Source organism: Scyliorhinus canicula, chromosome 3 (assembly GCF_902713615.1).
Source record: "Scyliorhinus canicula chromosome 3, sScyCan1.1, whole genome shotgun sequence".
NCBI classification, from domain to species: Eukaryota; Metazoa; Chordata; class Chondrichthyes; order Carcharhiniformes; family Scyliorhinidae; genus Scyliorhinus; species Scyliorhinus canicula.
This window is the reverse complement of record NC_052148.1, coordinates 56,452,229-56,471,597: the sequence shown is the minus strand read 5'-3', so window position 1 is coordinate 56,471,597 and position 19,369 is coordinate 56,452,229. Positions and strand designations below refer to the sequence as shown.

Sequence of the window (19,369 nt, the reverse complement as noted above, 5' to 3'; positions counted from 1 at the left end):
GCAAGGAAGGAAATTGCTGGGGATTTGACTGGATGATTTGTATCCTTATTGGCTACAGGTGTGGACTGGGGAATAGCTAATGTGATACTGCTGTTTAAGAAAGGTAGCAGGGATAATCCAGGGAACTGTAGGCCGGTGTGCCTCACGTCGGTCGTAGGTAAATTATTGAACAGAATTCTCAGGAACAGGATTTATACCCATTTGGAAACAAATGGACTCATCAGCGACAGACAGCATGATTTTGTGAAGGGGAGGCCATACCTCACTAACATGATCAAGTTTTTGAGTAGGTGACAGATGATTGATGGGAGGACGGCGGCATGGTAGCACACGTGGATAGCACTATGGCTTCACAGCGCCAGGGTCCCAGGTTCGATTCCCCGTTGGGTCACTGTGTGCGGAGTTCTGCACGTTTTCCCCATGTGTGCGTGGGTTTCCTCCAGGTGCTCCAGTTTCCTCCCCCAGTCCAAAGACGTGCAGGTTAGGTGGATCGGCCATGCTAAATTGCCCTTAGTGTCCATAAAGGTTAGGAGGGTGATGGGGATAGGGTGGAAGTGAGGGCTGAAGTGGATCGGTGCAGACTCGATGGGCCCAATGGCCTCCTTCTGCACTGTATGTTCTATGTATCTATGTAGGGCGGTGGATGTGGTTTACGTGGACTTCAGTAAAGCCTTTGATAAGCTGCTCATGGCAGACTGGTGCAAAAGGTGAAATCACACAGGATCAAAGGTGAGGTGTCAAGATGGATACAGAACTAGCTCGGTCACAGAAGGCAAAGGGTAGCAGCGGAAGGGTGTTTTTCTGAATGGAAGGTTGTGAATAGTGGTGTTCCACCGGTGCTGGGGCCTATGTTGTTTGTAGTATACATAAACAATTTGGAGGAAATTGGAGCTGGTCTGATTAGTAAGTTCGTGGATGACACCAAGGTTGGTGGAGTGGCAGATAGTGTTGAAGATTGTCAGAGGACACAGCAGGACATAGCTAGGTTGAAGACTTGGACAGAGAAATGGCAAATGGAATTTAATCCGGGCCTCACGGTAGCATGGTGGTTAGCATCAATGCTTCACAGCTCCAGGGTCCCAGGTTCGATTCCCGGCTGGGTCACTGTCTGTGTGGAGTCTGCACGTCCTCCCCGTGTGTGCGTGAGTTTCCTCCGGGTGCTCCGGTTTCCTCCCACAGTCCAAAGATGTGCGGGTTAGGTGGATTGGCCATGCTAAATTGCCCGTAGTGTAAGGTTAATGGGGGGATTGTTGGGTTACGTGGGTTTAAGTAGGGTGATCATTGCTCGGCACAACATCGAGGGCCGAAGGGCCTGTTCTGTGCTGTACTGTTCTATATTCTATATTCTAAATGTGAGGTAATGCATTTTGGCTGGTCTAATATAGAGGGGAAATATACAGTAAATGGCAAAACTCTGAGGAATATACAAAGTCAGAGAGATCTGGGTGTATAGATGGATAGATAGATGTTTACAGCATGGAAACAGACCCTTTGGCCCAGCTTATCCATGCCGCTCAGTGTCTATCACTAAGCTAGTCCCACTTGCCTGCCTCTGGACCATATCCCTCTACACTTACCCTGCCCATGTTACTGTCTGTTTTTTAAAAGAAAAAATGTCCCCACCTCTACCACTGCCTCTGCTAGCCCGTTCGAGATTATCGCCACCCTCTGTGTGAAATAATTTCCCCTCTGGTCTCTTTTGTATCTCTCCCTTCCACTTAAACCTATGCCCTCTAGTTCTAGACTCCTCTACCTTGGGGAAAAGATGTTGATTATCTACTTTATCTATGCTCCTCATTATTTTATAGACCTCTATAAGATATCCCTAAGCCTCCTACGCTCCAGGGAAAAAAAGTCCCAGCCTGTCCAGCTTCTCCTAATAACTCAGACCATAAAGTCCTGGTAGCATCCTCATAAATCTCTTCTGCACTCTTTCTAATTTAACAATAGCCTTCCTCTAATTGGGTGACCAGACTGGACACAGTATTCCATGTGTCGTCTTACCAGTGTCTTGTACAACTTTAACCAGATGTCCCAACTCTGTATTCAATATTCTGACCAATAAAACCATGCATGCTGAATGCCTTCTTCACCACCCTGTCCAACTGCGACTCCACCTTCAAGGAGCTATGAACCTGTACCCCTAGATCTCTTTATTCAGCAATCCTTAAAAAGCTTTTTAACCTCACAGGACCTCCAGTTACTAAGTAATTCTCACACGTTTATGCCTTTTATTTCTTTTTCACGCCATAATCCTCTCGAAGCATAATAGAAACAGTTGGTACATAACCAACCCCATAGACATGAAAACAACTTTGTCCAGCATGTATTTATCCATAGGTTTTACCCTTCCAGGCACAGAAACGTTAATTTAATAACACTGAAAACGATACCTTATTTGTTAATGTTTACCAGTATAAATGAAAAATGAAACAAAAGTCTCCATTAGGCTCTTTCCCTTCTCGAGGATTTAACCTGAGGGTCACCACACCTCAGGCAAGGAACAAGGTTGAGAAGGTGGATCCCTCATGGTAACCTCAGCTGGTAGGGGAATTGAACCCCTTCTGTTGATGTCACTTGCATTGTGAACCAACCATCCAGCCAACTAAGCTAACCAACCTTCCAAACTAGTACAAATATAAATGCCTTCAACTACCTTTGTTTTCCTCACACCCGCTTTGACATTTCCTCTGAAATGGTAGCTCCAACAATACAACAGCCATTTGGAATTAGAACAAAGAACAAAGAAAAGTACAGCACAGGAACAGGCCCTTCGAACCTCCAAGCCTGCACTGATCATGCTGCCCATCTAAACGAAAATCTTCTATACTTCCGGGGTCCGTATCCCTCTATTCCAATTCTATTCATGTGTATGTGTGCAGATCTTTGAAAGTGGCAACACAAATGGACAAGGTAATCAAGGAAGCATATGGAATGCTTGCCTTCATAGGACGGGGCACCGAGTATAAAAACTGGCAAGTCATGCTGCAGTTGTATAGAACCTTGGTATGGGCGCACTTGGAATATTGTGCACAATTCTGATCGCCACACTACCAGAAGGATGTGGAGGCTTTGGAGAGGGTGCAGAGGAAGTTTACCAGGATGTTGCCTGGTCTGGAGGGTGTTAGCTATGCGGAGAGGCTGAATAGACTCGGACTGTTTTCATTAGAACGACGGAGGTTGAGAGGCAACCTGATAGAGGTCTACAAGATTATGAGGGCAAGGATAGAGTAGATAGGAAGGCACTCTTTCCCAGGATGGAGGGGTCAGTTACTAGGGGACCATGTAACAACATTTAGAGGAGATATGCAAGGCAGGTTTTTTACACACAGGATGGTGAGTGCCTGGAACGCGCTGCCAGGGGCGGTTGTGGAAGCAGATACATTAAAGGCATCTTGACAAATGCATGGATAGGATGGGTTTCGAGGGATACGGCACTCTGAACTGCTGAGGGTTTTGGCCAAGGGTGGTACCATGACCGGTACAGGCTTGAAGGGCCTGTTCCTGTGCTGTATTATTCTTTGTTCTAATACTTCCCATTTGTATGTTAGTCAAAAACAATTCAACCAGTTTACTGTGGTCAATTTAGTTCTCATTCTTACAGAGCAAGTAACATTTGCGCCACATAAGTGCCAGACAATGACCATATCCAGAAAGAGAGAATATGACCATTGCCCCATGACATTCATTTGCATTACCATCGCTAAACCCCCACTATCTTCATCCTGAGGGTTACCATTGGCCAGAAACTAAACTGGACTAGCCATATAAAAACTGGGCATTGGGACCGGTTCTGGGGGAGGTGGGACCAGTACAAACCGGACGGTCTGCACCTGGGCAGGACTGGAACCGATGTCCTAGGGGGGCTATTTGCTAGAGCGTTTGAGGAGTGTTTAAACTAACGTGGCAGGAGGATGGGAAATGATGCAGGAAGTCGGAAGGTAGTAAAACAAGGGCAGAAACAAAAGGCAGTAAGGGGCAAAGTGTAAGGCAGAGAAGCCATAGTCAAAAATCAAAAAGGGCGACGGTACAAGGTACATTGACTGAGGGGAGCTCAGTGAATAGGCTCAGTAATACTAAAAGGAATAAAACAGGAAGTAAAAACATTAATGGTAAGCGACACGCAGGTTGTTACATGAAGATATGGGTTCAACGACAAGGAAAATTAGGAGAAATGTTAAGAGGAAAAATAACTTAGGAGAGGTTACTGATCAAGGTGTTAAGATTCAAAACAGAGGTATAAAAGCCAACATAAGTGTACTTTACCTGAATGTTCGTTATATTTGGAATAAGGCAAATGAGTTGATGGCGCAAATCATCGTGAAAGACTATGATTTAGTGGCCATTACTGAAACATGGTTAAAGGATGGTCACGACTGGGAGTTAAATATCCAAAGGTATCAAACTATTCGGAAGGACAGAGTGGATGGTAAAGGTGGTGTAGCTCTGTTATTTAAGGATGACATCCGGGTAATAGTAAGGGATGACATCGGTGCTATGGAGGATAAGGTTGAATCCATTTGGGTGGAAATCGGGAATAGTAAGGCATAAACGTCACTGATAGGAGTAGTCTATAGGCCACCAAATAGTAACATTATGGTGGGGGCATGCAGTAAACAAAGAAATAACTGATGCCTGCAGAAATGGTACAGCAGTTATCATGGGGGATTTTAATCTACATGTCGATTGGTTCAACCAGGTCGGTCAAGGCAGCCTTAACATAGAACATAGAACGATACAGCGCAGTACAGGCCCTTCGGCCCTCGATGTTGCACCGACAGGGAAAAAATCTAAAGGCCATCTAACCTACACTATGCCCTTATCATCCATATGCTTATCCAATAAATTTTTAAATGCCCTCAATGTTGGCGTGTTCACTACTGTTGCAGGTAGGGCATTCCACGGCCTCACCACTCTTTGCGTAAAAAACCCACCTCTGACCTCTGTCCTATATCTATTACCCCTCAATTTAAGGCTATGTCCCCTCGTGCTAGCCACCTCCATCCGCGGGAGAAGGCTCTCGCTGTCCACCCTATCTAACCCTCTGATCATTTTGTATGCCTCTATTAAGTCACCTCTTAACCTTCTTCTCTCTAACGAAAACAACCTCAAGTCCATCAGCCTTTCCTCATAAGATTTTCCCTCCATACCAGGCAACATCCTGGTAAATCTCCTCTGCACCCGTTCCAAAGCTTCCACGTCCTTCCTATAATGAGGCGACCAGAACTGTACGCAATACTCCCAAATGTGGCCGTACTAGAGTTTTGTACAACTGCAACATGACCTCATGGCTCCGGAACTCAATCCCTCTACCAATAAAGGCCAACACACCATAGGCCTTCTTCACAACCCTATCAACCTGGGTGGCAACTTTCAGGGATCTATGTACATGGACACTGAGATCCCTCTGCTCATCCACACTACCAAGAATTTTACCATTAGCCAAATATTCCGCATTTCTGTTATTCTTTCCAAAGTGAATCACCTCACACTTCTCCACATTAAACTCCATTTGCCACCTCTCAGCCCAGCTCTGCAGCTTATCTATGTCCCTCTGTAACCTGCAACATCCTTCCGCACTGTCTACAACTCCACCGACTTTAGTGTCGTCTGCAAATTTACTCACCCATCCTTCTGCGCCCTCCTCTAGGTCATTTATAAAAATGACAAACAGCAACGGCCCCAGAACAGATCCTTGTGGTACGCCACTCGTAACTGAACTCCATTCTGAACATTTCCCATCAACTACCATTCTCTGTCTTCTTTCAACTAGCCAATTTCTGATCCACATCTCTAAATCACCCTCAATCCCCAGCCTCCGTATTTTCTGCAATAGACGACCGTGGGGAACCTTATCAAACGCTTTACTGAAATCCATATACACCACATCAACTGCTCTACCCTCGTCTACCTGTTCAGTCACCTTCTTAAAGAACTCGATAAGGTTTGTGAGGCATGACCTACCCTTCACAAAACCATGCTGACTGTCCCTAATCATATTATTCCTATCTAGATGATTATAAATCGTATCTTTTATAATCCTCTCCAAGACTTTACCCACCATAGACGTTAGGCTCACTGGCCTATAGTTACCGGGGTTATCTCTACTCCCCTTCTTGAACAAAGGGACCACTTGAGGAAGAGTTTATAGAATGTATCCGCGATAGTTTCCTAGAACAGTATGTAATGGAACCTACGAGGGAACAAGCGGTCTTAGATCTGGTCCTGTGTAATGAGACACGATTTATTAATGAACTCATAGTTAGGGATCCTCTTGGAAGGAGCGATCATAATATGGTGGAATTTAAAATACAGATGGAGGGTGAGAAGGTAAAATCAAACACTAGTGTTTTGTGCTTAAACAAAGCAGATTACAATGGGATGAGAGAAGAGTTAGCTAAGGTAGACTGGGAGCAAAGACTTTATGGTGAAACAGTTGAAGAACAGTGGAGAACCTTCCACAGTGCTCAGCAAAGGTTTATGCCAACAAAAAGGAAGGACGGTTAAAAAAAGGGAAAATCGACCATGGATATCTAAGGAAATAAGGGAGAGTATCAAATTGAAGGAAAAAGCATACAAAGTGGCAAAGATTAGTGGGAGACTGGAGGATTGGGAAGCCTTTAGGGGGCAACAGAAAGCTACTAAAAAGCTATAAAGAAGAGTAAGATAAATTATGAGAGTAAACTTGCTGAGAATATAAAAACAGACAGTAAAGGTTTCTACAAATATATAAAATAAAAAAGAGTGGCTAAGGTAAATATTGGTCCTTTAGAGGATGAGAAGGGAGATTTAATAATGGGAGATGAGGAAATGGCTGAGGAACTGAACAGGTTTTTGGGTCGGTCTTCACAGTAGAAGACACAAATAACATGCCAGTGACTGATGGAAATGAGGCTATGACAGCTGAGGACCTTGAGATGATTGTTATCAGTAAGGAAGTAGTGATGGGCAAGCTAATGGGGCTAAAGGTAGACCTGGCCCTGATGGAATGCATCCCAGAGTGCTAAAAGAGATGGCTAGGGAAATTGCAAATGCACTAGTGATAATTTACCAAAATTCCCTAGACTCTGGGGTGGTCCTGGCAGATTGGAAATTAGCAAATGTGACACCACTGTTTAAAAAAGGAGGTAGGCAGAAAGTGAGTAATTCTAGGCCAGTTAGCTTAACTTCGGTAGTAGGGAAGATGCTGGAATCTATCATCAAGGAAGAAATAGCGAGGCAGCTAGATGGAAATTGTCCCATTGGGCAGACACACCATGGTTCATAAAGGGCAGGTCGTGCCTAACTAATTTAGTGGAATTTTTTGAGGGCATTACCAGTGCGGTAGATAACGGGGAGCCAATGTATGTGGTATACCTGGATTTCCAGAAAGCTTTTGACAAGGTGCCACACAAAAGGTTGCTGCATAAGATAAAGGTGCATGGCATTAAGGGTAAAGTAATAGCATGGATAGAGGATTGGTTAATTAATAGAAAGCAAAGAGTGGGGATTAATGGGTGTTTCTCTGGTTGGCAATCAGTAGCTGGTGGTGTCCCTCATGGTTCGGTGTTGGGCCCACAATTGTTCACAATTTACATAGATGATTTGGAAATGGGGACCAAGTGCAATGTGTCCAAGTTTGCAGACGACACTAAGATGAGTGGTAAAGCAAAAAGTGCAGAGAATACTGGAAGTCTGCAGAGGGATTTGGATAGGTTAAGTGAATGGGCTAGGGTCTGGCAGATTAAATACAATGTTGACAAATGTGAGGTTGTCCATTTTGGTAGGAATAATAGCAAAAGGGATTATTATTTAAATGATAAACTATTAAAACATGCTGCTGTGCAGAGAGACATGGGTGCGCTAGTGCATGAGTCGCAAAAAGTTGGTTTACTGGTGCAACAGGTGATTAAGAAGGCAAATGGAATTTTGTCCTTCATTGCTAGAGGGATGGAGTTTAAGACTAAGGAGGTTATGCTGCAATTGTGTACGGTGTTAGTGAGGCCACACCTGGAGTATTGTGTTCAGTTTTGCTCTCCTAACCTGAGAAAGGACACACTGGCGCTGGAGGGTGTGCAGAGGAGATTCACTAGGTTAATCCCAGAGCTGAAGGGGTTGGATTACGAGGAGAGGTTGAGTAGACTGGAACTGTACTCATTGGAATTTAGAAGGATGCGGGGGGATCTTATAGAAACGTATAAAATTATGAAAGGAATAGATGCGAGCAGGTTGTTTCCACTGGCGTGTGAAAGCAGAACTAGGGGGCATAGTCTCAAAATAAGGGGAAGTAGATTTAGGACTGAGTTTAGGAGGAATTTCTTCACCCAAAGGGTTGTGAATCTATGGAATTCCTTGCCCAGTGAAGCAGTTGAGGCTCCTTCATTAAATGTTTTTAAGATAAAGATAGTTTTTTGAAGAATAAAGGGATTAAGGGTTATGGTGTTCGGGCCGGAAAGTGGTGCTGAGTCCATAAAAGATCAGCCATGATGTCATTGAATGGCGGAGCAGGCTCAAGGGGCCAGATGGCCTATTCCTGCTCCTAGTTCTTGTATGTTCTTATACGAGACCTTCCAATCTCATGGACACTACCATGCAGAAGGACAAAGGCAATAGATTTTTTAAAAAATAATTCAAGGGATGTGGGCTTCACTGGCTACGCCAACATTCATGTCCTAATTGCCCTTGAGACGGTGATAGTCGGTTGTCTTATACCGCTGCAGTCCATGTAGAATTGTACAGCACAGTGGTGTCAGGGAGGGAGTTCCAGGATTTTGCTGTGAAGGAATGGCAACATGTTTCCAAGGCAGGATGGTTCGTGGCTTCGATGGGAACTTCCAGGTGGTGGTTTTCCCATTTGTCTGCTGGAAGGTTAAAACCTTTGTGTGAGCAAACCATGTAAAATGCCTTTCGAGGGAATTACCTCAACAGGTAAAATAGTAGAGACCTTTGCATCGATAGATTTTGGTGGAATCCAACTGAATGCCTATCCTATCACTCTATATTTCAGTTTGGAGAATTTGAGGATGTACGTATTACACTGATAAAATAATGCTTCATACAAGTTCCTCTGTGCTGTGTGCTTTTGACACCTGTCCAATTCAAACTATTTTTATTTTGCCTTTTCCCAGTTGCAAGTAATTTAATATACATTTAAGTTGACCATGTTGTATTTGAAATGGGTTATAATACAGAAGGCATAAAATAAAGGTTCTGCAGAGTAGCTGTTGAAATTGTGATGGGAAATTGTGAGAATATAGTATAAAATAGTATTTCATTTTGAGGTGACATGACATGAAATGCTGACATCAAGTGACACCTACTGGCATTTGATGTTCACTGCAACTGTTGAAGATCATGTGGGTTCAGTTAGGTGTACCTGCATCTGATGGCACCATTGTGTTTATTGTCATAAACACAGCTAGAGTGTAAATAAACCTGAACTGATAACATTGAACTGATGATGAGATGTTGCTTTCATTAATATTGTCTGTGATGTTTTTCTTTAATTCAGGTTGGTCCCATGCCCTGGCTTGGCCCTTCAACGGATGACACCATCAAAGGATTGTGTGAGAGAGGCAACAAGAACTTACTGCTGGTTCCTATTGCTTTCACCAGTGACCATATTGAAACACTGCATGAGCTTGATATAGAATATGCACAAATATTAGCCAATGAGGTAAGTGGCAGGCTGTTTGTGATGGATGACGTTTATGACGGGAATTTCTTAATAAGCTGAGGAAGTTAGACATTTTTTGTTTGCAGTGGAAAGGATAGGAATGATATGCCAGGCAAGTTCTATACTGCTGTAGATGAAACTTGTGTGAAATACATAAGTACTTGCAAGTGTAAATCTTAGTCATTGTAACTTACTTTTATTATAATAGTTACTTGAGTGTATTCATAGTCCCTAATACTTGAATGTAGTTGATGTCTGGTAAGGGGATGTCCTTTGCCTCCTTTGCAGTTGTCCAATGAAGTTGTTTTCTTCCTGAAAGTACACTGAAACCTTTGGATAATTAACTTTTATGACAGTTGGCTGCACCAAATCTAAATTATTTCTCCACCTACGTAATGTTTTGCAGCCCTTAGTACTCTTAATTGTCAAGTCTCCTAAGCCTGCTGGCCGGCATGCTGGGGTCTTAAAAGAAGTGACTGTAGAGATAGTTGATGCATTGGTTGTAATCTTCCAAAATCTCCTGGATTCTGGGAAGGTTCCAGCAGATTGGAAAACCACATATGTATCACAACTATTCAAGAAATGATGGGAACAGAGAAGGAAACTATAGTCTATTTAGTCGAACATCTATCCTTGGGAAATGCTAGAACCATTATAATGGAGGTAATAGCAGTAATTGTACCGAAATCATAATACCAGCAGACAGTCATTATGGTTTTCTGAGGGAAAATTGTGTTTGACAAATTTAGTAGAGTCCTTAGGAAGGCGAGGGGTGCGATTTATGAGCACGGGGAGAAAGCCAGTAGAATGCTGACACAGCAACTGAGGAAGAGTGAAGCGACCAGGGAAATAGGGAAGGTAGTCGACTGGGGGGGGGGAGCTTGGTAGGGGATCCGGCGGGGCTGAACAAGGTGTTCAGGGACTTGTATAGCAAACTTTACTCCTCTGAACCCCCCGTGGAGCTGGAGGGGATGAGACGTTTTCTGGATGAACTGACCTTGCTAAAAGTGGGCAGGGGATTGCGGGCCCCGATCAGGACTGAAGAAATATTGGTGGGCTTGATGGCCATGCAATCGGGTAAAGCCCCGGGGCCGGATGGGTATTTACAAAAAGTTCTCCGTGATAGTGGGGCCGGTGCTGGCTAGGGTTTTTAATGAGGCAAGAGACAGAGTGGTGTTACCCCCAACGATGCCACAGGCCACCATCTCCCTGATATTGAAATGGGACAAAGACCCGGAGGCATGTGGGTCCTATAGGCCGATCTCTCTGCTCAACGTAGATGCTAAAATTCTGGCCAAACTCTTGGCAGCTAGGATTGAGGACTGTGTGCCTGACTTCATTATGGAAGATCAAATCGGGTTCGTCAAGGGCAGGCAGCTGTTGGCCAACCTAAGAAGGCTGCTGAATGTGATTATGATGCCCCCGGAGAGTAAGGAGGTAGAGGTAGTTGTGGCAATGGATGAGAAGGCTTTCGACCAGGTTGAGTGGGACTATCTATGGGAGGTGCTGGGACGTTTTGGGTTCAGGGAGGGCTTTATCGACTGGGTCAGACTGTTGTACCAGGCTCCGGAGGCGAGTGTGAGGACGAACAGGACGACATCCTGAAGGAATTAGGCTGGTTCTCGGGGTACAAACTGAACGTGGCAAAGAGTGAGTTGTTTGTCGTCCAGGCGAGGGGCCAGGAGGGTAGGTTGAGGGGGCTGCCGTTCAGGTTAGTGGGGGACAGTTTTAGATACTTAGGGATACAGGTGGCGCAGAACTGGGGCCGTCTGCACAAGTTGAACTTGTCTCGGTTGGTGGAGCAAATCTGGGCTGAATTCCGGAGGTGGGATATGCTCCCACTAACACTAGCTGGGAGAGTGCAGACGATTAAAATGACGATCCTCCCGAGATTCCTGTTCGTTTTCCAGTGTCTCCCCATTTTCTTTCCGCGGTCTTTTTTCAAAAAGGTTAATAAAATGTTTATGGGATTTATGTGTGCGGGAAAGCCCCCGCGGGTGAAGAAGGTGATGCTCGAGAGGAACCGAGGTGAAGGGGGGCTGGCGCTGCCAAACTTTAGTAATTACTACTGGCCGGCCAACATAGCTATGATAAGGAAGTGGATTGTGGGTGCGGGGTCGGTTTGGGGGTGAATGGAGGCCGCTTCGTGTAGGCGGACCAGTTTGGTGGCCCTGGTTACGGCACCCCTGCCACTCCCACTGGCACAGTACTCCACCAGCCCTATAGTGGTGGCGACTTTGCGGATCTGGGGTCAATGGAGAAGGCACGGGAGGAGAATCGGAGCATCGGTTTTGTCCCCAATTTGCGACAATCACCAATTTGCCCTGGGGAATAGGGATGGTGGATTCTGAGCATGGCGGAGGGTGGGGTTTGAGAGGATGGGGGATTTGTTATTGGAAGGGAGCTTCCCAAGCATGAGGGCGTTAGAGGAGAAACTTGGGCTGGGAGAGGGAATGAGTTCAGGTACCTGCAGATGCGGGACTTTCTACGCAGACAGATTCTGTCCTTCCCATGCCTGCCATTAAGGGTGATCCAGGACAGGGTAGTGTTCAGTGGATGGGTGGGGTAGGGGAGGGTCTTGGATATATATATAAAGAACTTATGGGAGCGGAGGAGTCACAGACCGAGGAGCTGAAGCTAAAGTGGGAAGAGGAGTTTGGAGGTGAGATAGAAGAGGGCTTGTGGGCGGAAGCGTTGAGCAGGGTAAACGCAACTGCAACATGCGCCAGGCTCAGCCTGATTCAATTTAAGGTTGTCCACCGGGCCCACATGACAGTGGCCTGGATGAGTAAATTTTTGGGATTGAAGGACAGGTGCACCAGATGCTCGGGAGGGCCAGCGAACCATGTCCACATGTTTTCGGCATGCCCAAAACTCGGGGGGGGGGGGGGGGGGGGGGGGGGGGTTACTGGCAGGGGTTCGCGGATGTTATGTCCCGGGTACTGAAAACAGGGGTGGTGATGAGTCCAGAGGTGGCTATTTTTGGGGTTTCGGAGGACCCGGGAGTCCAGGGGGAGAGAGAGGCCCTTAGTGAAAGTGAAGAAAATGCCCCAAATGGATCAACCATTACTTTCTTAATTGGTGGAGCACATTCAATGGGCTGACACTCCCTGTTAAATACAAAGAAGTGGTTCCCTGATTGACCCACTAATCAGGGAACTTAGTCCAATTGGTCAATCTCAAAAGGCCTGGTCTAAGTCATTACAACTTATAAACAACTTATTAACTTTAACTTTGGGTAAACTATATACAAAACAATGGATTGATAACAGCAAAACCATGCACAAGTAGTCTCAACAGGGGCTGGATTAGCACAGGGCTAAATAGCTGGCTTTGAAAGCAGACCAAGACAGGCCAGCAGCACGGTTCAATTCCCTTACCAGCCTCCCCGAACAGGCGCCGGAATGTGGCGACTAGGGGCTTTTCACAGTAACTTCATTTGAAGCATAGTTGTGACAATAAGCGATTTACATTTCATTTTCGTTTTTCATGCTCTCTAATCAGTTGGAGGGGTCAACTGACTTTAACATTCACTTGTATACTAGTGAGACTCCTAGTGGCCAGTCAGTGAATTACAACATAACCATGATATCACAACAGGGGTGAAATGCATACAGACAAGGAGAATGTGCAAACTCCACACGGATAGTGACCCGGGCCCGGGATTAAACCCGGGTCCTCGGTGCCATGATGCAGCAGTGCTAGCCACTGTGCCATCATGCTGCCCTTTCACCCCCTTGTTAACCAAGAATCATTTATGTTTGCCTTAAAAATATTCAAAGACTCTGCTTCAACTGCCTTCTGAGGAAGAGAGTTCCAGAGACACACGACCCTCTGAGAGAAAATAATATCCCTTCTCTCCGTCTTAAATGAGCGACCCCTTATTTTTAAATAATGACCCTCCTAGTTTTAAATTCCCTGACAAGAGGAAACATACTGTCCACATCCACCCTGTCAATGTCCCTCAGCGTCTTAATGGATTCAATCAAGTCACCCCTTACTCTTCTGAACTCCAGTGGATACAAATCTCCAACTTTTCCACATAAGACAACCTGCCCATTCCTGGTATGAGTCTGGTAAACCTTTTCTGAACTCCTTCTGACCTAATCGCATCTTTCCTTAAATAAAGAGTCCAGTACTGTACACAATACTCCAGATGAGTTCTCACCAATACCCTGTACAACTGAAGTATAATCTTTCTACTTTTGTAAGCAATTCTCCTCACAATAAATGATAACATTCTATTAGTTTTCCTAATAGAAGAGGCTGGAGGAGGCAACAGGAGACAGAGAGTAGTGGTGGAAGGGAGTGTCTCAAAATGGAGAAAGGTGACTAGTGGTGTTCCACAGGGATCCGTGCTCGGACCACTGTTGTTTGTGATATACATAAATGATCTGGACGAAGGTATAAGTGGTCTGATGAGCAAGTTTGCAGATGATACTAAGATTGGTGGAGTTGCAGATAGCGAGGCGGATTGTCAGAGAATACAACGAAATATAGATAGATTGGAGAGTTGGGCAGAGAAATGGCAGATGGAGTTCAATCCAGGCAAATGCGAGGTGATGCATTTTGAAAGATCTAACTCGAGCAGACTATATGGTCAATGGAAGAGTCCTGGGGAAAATTGATGTACAGAGAGATCTGGGAGTTCAGGTCCATTGTACCCTGAAGGTGGCAACGCAGGTCGATAGAGTGGTCAAGAAGGCATACAGCATGCTTGCCTTCATCGGACGGGGTATTGAGTACAAGAGTCGGCAGGTCATGTTACAGTTGTATCGGACTTTGGTTAGGCCACATTTGGAATACTGCGTGCAGTTCTGGTCGCCACATTACCAGAAGGATGTGGATGCTTTAGAGAGGGTGCAGAGGAGGTTCACCAGGATGTTGCCTGGTATGGAGGGTGCTAGCTATGAAGAAAGGTTGAGTAGATTAGAATTGTTTTCATTCGAAAGACGGAGGTTGAGGGGAGACCTGATTGAGGTCTACAAAATTATGAGAGGTATGGACAGGGTGGATAGCAACAAGCTTTTTCCAAGAGTGGGGGTGTCAATTACAAGGGGTCACGATTTCAAGGTGAGAGGGGAAAAGTTTAAGGGAGATGTGCGTGGAAAGTTTTTTACATAGAGGGTGGTGGGTGCCTGGAATGCTTTGCCAGCGGAGGTGGTAGAGGCGGGTACGATAGCATCATTTAAGATGCATCTGGACAGATATATGAACGGGTGGGGAACAGAGAGAAGTAGACCTTGGAAAATAGACAACAGGTTTAGATAAAGGATCTGGATCAGCACAGGCTGGGAGGGCCGAAGGGCCTGTTCCTGTGCTGTAATTTTCTTTGTTCTTTGTAATTACTTGTTATACCTATATGCTACCTTATTGTGATTCATGCATTAGGACACCCAAATCTCTCTGCACCTCCGAACTCTGCAATCTGTCACCGTTTAGCTAATAAGCTCCTCTTTTATTCCTTTTTATTCCTGCAAAAATGGACAATTACACATTTGCCCACTTTATACTCCATTTACCAAATTTAACCGTAACCTGTCGATGCCTCTTTTATGGTCTCCTTACATCCATTTCCCAAGTTACTTCTCTTTTTTTTAAATTTAAAAAAAAATTTAAATTAAGGGGCAATTTAGCGTGGCGAATCCACCTACCCTGTACATCTTTTGGGTTGTGGGGGTGAGACCAACGCAGACACAGGAGAATGTATAAACTCCACACAGATAGTGACCCAGGGCTGGGACTGAACCCGGTCCTCGGCGCTGTGAGGCAACAGTGCTAACCACTGCACCACTGTGCCGCTCTCAAGTTACTTTCCTATCTATCTTTGTGTGGTCAGCAAATTTTGCAGCCATCAGCCCCTTGATCCAAGTCATTTTTATAAATTGTAAAATTTGAGGCCCCAGCACTGCTATAGCATCTTTACTAATGGCTTCTAACATTTTCCCGATGACAATGTTCAGCCAACTGGCTTATAGTTTCTTGTTTTCTGTCTCCCTCCCTTATTGAATAATTTGATGAATGACTCTTGTGCTCATTGGGATGAAGAATTCAGAGAATTAAATACTTCCTTCAGTGTCTCTGGACAATCACTTGTCACTTAATACAGCTACAGTATCAAACCTCCTGTTATTGTGCCTCATCATTGTATCCTAACCCCAAGCTAAAAGACATGCCTTCTTACAAGCATGTAAATTTTATTAAAGCCAGAGAGTGAGATTGTGGACGAATATTATGTTAGAGACACTTTTATGCTATGGGCTTTCGGATTGAGACTGAATCAATTTCATGTGAAAATCTGAAAACCAGCAGAAAGAAAAGATTTAATCAGTCTGAGCTGAATTTGACCGCAGTGGCGTAAAGGCAGTGAGCTGATGCATTGCTAGTTAGACTGCTAAAAATGAGATGTGTGTAGAATTGGAACTGAATGTTTTGCTGAGATGCTTTTCGAAGTAACTAACTTTTTTGCATTCCATGATACCCATTTCAGTGTGGTGTTGAAAATATTAGACGAGCAGAGTCACTTAATGGAAATCAACTTTTTATAAAGGTGATGTATTTTTATTCTGTATAACTTTATAAAGCAATGTATATTAACCCTGGTGTGATTATTTTTCTGAAAGGAATACTTTTCAGATTACAGGTCCATTGTCAGTTTAAGAGGGAAAGAGTTATTTTATTCATTAATGGGATGTGTGCATTTTTTGCCCATCTGTAATTGAAGGTGGTGAACTGTTGTCTTGAACTGCTGCAGTCCAAGTGGTACAGACCTTTGGGCAGGATGTTCCAACATTTTTTCCAGTGTCTTAAATTAGCTAATCATTTTATCAAGTCCAAAGCAATGAATAATTTGATCATTGCCTGAGCTACAAAGTGACTAATACCAGCAGTATACTAATAATAAATCTTCGAGTATTATCCTTACTGCATCACTGGGTATCGATATCACTATAGTTTAACACTAGCTGGACTTTTTTTGCTATGTGTTTTCTTGAAAGTTGGATAAAATAAAAATAGTGGTTAGTCCGAAGTCACATTTACTGAACTATTCTTACCCTTCACTGAGAGGCCCTCTAAAATGTAATATTGATTTTGATGCATTTTTCTGCTCGTTCTCTCACCACATAATGCTCATTATTGAGTAGAGGCCGAACGGACAGTCAATAAATTGGCTTTAATGAAAGATTGGAGTCGATTTGCAATCAATTCAGTTCAATCGCCCTGATACATGTGCATCTATATTTTGTTAAAGAAATCCATTACCGATAACATTTTAAATAAATTACAAAATAAATAAGTGACTTTGTGACATGAGTGTATATGTACATATGATGTAGCTTGTCTACAATGGTGAACTAAATGAAAGAAGGACTTGCATTTGTTCGCAGCCACCAGACGTCTCAAGTGCTAATGTAGTCACTGTTGGAGTGTTAGAAATACATCAGCTAATGTACACACAGCAAACTCCCACAAACAGCAATGTGATCATGATAGTGATGTTGATTGAGGGTTAAATTTTGACCACTCTTCGAAATAATGGCAGGAATTTATTTTTACATCCACCCGTACAGGGAAATGGTGCTTGGGTTTAACGTCTCATCTGAAAGACAGCATTTCCAACAGTGCAACATTCCCTTAATACTGGACTGGAGTGTCCATCATGATTTGTGTGCTTAAGCTATACAGTGAGACTTGAAGCCGGAATCTTGTGACTTGGAAGCGACTGTGCTACGAACTAAGCCACAATTGACATGCTAACGAATTTGAGATCTTGTTAAATGTTATCTCTCACTGTGTTCAAAAGCAGTGCAGCATAGTAGCATTTCATTCTGCACTAAAATGTATATGTAAAATGGAAATGGAGGGTACAGAATCTAGGGAACTACTGTTCCCTAGGGAAGCACTGTATATTGATTAATGTATTCCAGTAGCTCTGAAATGGATAAATTATGTGCTGTATGTTACTTATATTTTGAGTCTTTTAGTGTGTAGAGGGGTTGATGGGTAAGATAGTGGTGAGAAAAATAATTGAAATTAAGCAATCGAAGATCCAGTAGAACTTTTTGGTCTTTTTGTATGCAGAATGGCTTTTGAAAAAATTAGACATGCTTATACTTTGCACTATTCTTATTTTATGGTCTCTCTTGAAGCCATACAGGAGTCAGTTCAAGAGACATCATCAGTCCTCCACTGCATCAGCTAAATTGTCATCTGTCATTTATAACGCTGAATAGCAAATGTTAGGTCACTTGCTCATAGTGGCGCAGCTGAGCTCAGTCATATCACTGGGCAATGTTTTTGCCTGCAAATGTTTGGCATCCGTACAACACAACAGAGGCTGTTCTTCGAAAGTACTTCATTGGCTATAAAGTGCTTTGGGGCACTAAGCTTGTGAAAGTATAATGTAAATTCAAGCCGTTTCTTTCCAGAAACATGTACCGACGTACAGTGAAAAGTATTTTTCACTGGTGCCCTGGTTGGGAGAGATGCCCACAAACATGTGGCCCTATGGCCATGCTAAATGGGACTGATTTAAGGTTTTTTCTAACAGCCTAAAACTGGGATCATCAGCAGTTGAATTGTATAACCCCACAATTTATGGCTTGACACATACCTTACTTGGTAGTAAATGTGTTCTTATTGACTGATACTAATGGTCTTTGAGTAAAACTGCTTGTTTAATTGAATTAAATACGATTTCTTTTTTTCTAGGCTCTGGCAGATTTGGTAAATACGCATTTAAAATCAGCAGAAACGTCTTCCAGACAGTTGAGTCTACGTTGCCCACTCTGTGTTAACCCAACATGTAGAGAAACCAAGGCATTTTTTGCTCAGCAAAATCTCTGAAATGGCATTTGTCTAAAAAATTTTGGCTATTCAGAAAATGGTTGATCAGATGGTCACTTTGGTTGGTTTTATTTTCTGCTGTGATAACTACGTTGAGTTTAAATCTCAATTTTAAGATTGTCGTCACTTCTGAAGCTGCATCCTTTATTGCTTTAATAAACAGACTTTTGAAGATATTATGAATATGTCGACCTGCACTATTCTCAAAGCATTGTGCATGGATTAGGAAGCTTAATTTCCATCAGTTCCTTCGTGTATTTTTCTTATTTGGTTCCCTCACTTTTATGAGGGCGAGGGCCTTAAATCTTTGAACATGATTCACATGTACTTTGGTAGCGATTATCTTGTTTTGTTCATCCTTGGCCATGTTCATCATTACAGTATTTAGTAGTGTTTTGGTGGGTATGTAAGTGGCTGCTTCTGCTGACCTGTGCCTGCAAGATTCAGCTGAAAATATAATAAGAGACCGCAGACCATTGAGTTTTGGTCAAGTTGTTGGCTTGCGGTTTCTTCTCCTTCTGCCTCTGAAATGCACTTGCTGTTGAAGGAGACCACAACATTTTACATTTGGTTGCACCAGGTACTACGATTCTGGGTAACCTTGTCTCAGAACTTGAAGTTAATAAGTGAAACATCCAGAGTGCCCAGCCAGGGGCTGGTTTAGCTCACTCAGCTAAATCGCTGGCTTTTAAAGCAGACCAAGCAGGCCAGCAGCACGGTTTGTTTCCCGTACCAGCCTCCCCGGACAGGCGCCGGAATGTGGCGACTAGGGGCTTTTCACAGTAACTTCATTGAAGCCTACTCGTGACAATAAGCGATTTTCATTTTTTTTTTCATTTGTAGTGTTTCCTTCGACCACCAAGAGAG

General features: G+C 43.8%; 1 protein-coding gene across 2 annotated transcripts in view; it reads left to right on the top strand.

Annotated features, from left to right (window-relative positions):
* fech (ferrochelatase) overlaps positions 1–18,681 on the top strand; it is a 63,013-nt gene extending 44,332 nt beyond the window's left edge. For both annotated transcript variants that reach the window (XM_038790571.1, XM_038790570.1), the window contains exons 9-11: positions 9,491–9,655; positions 16,146–16,205; positions 18,368–18,681. In XM_038790571.1, coding sequence (XP_038646499.1) covers positions 9,491–9,655; positions 16,146–16,205; positions 18,368–18,502 — 360 coding nt within the window. In that variant the 3' untranslated portion in view covers positions 18,503–18,681. The remainder of the gene's footprint in view (positions 1–9,490; positions 9,656–16,145; positions 16,206–18,367) is intronic.
* The last annotated feature ends 688 nt before the right edge of the window (positions 18,682–19,369 follow it).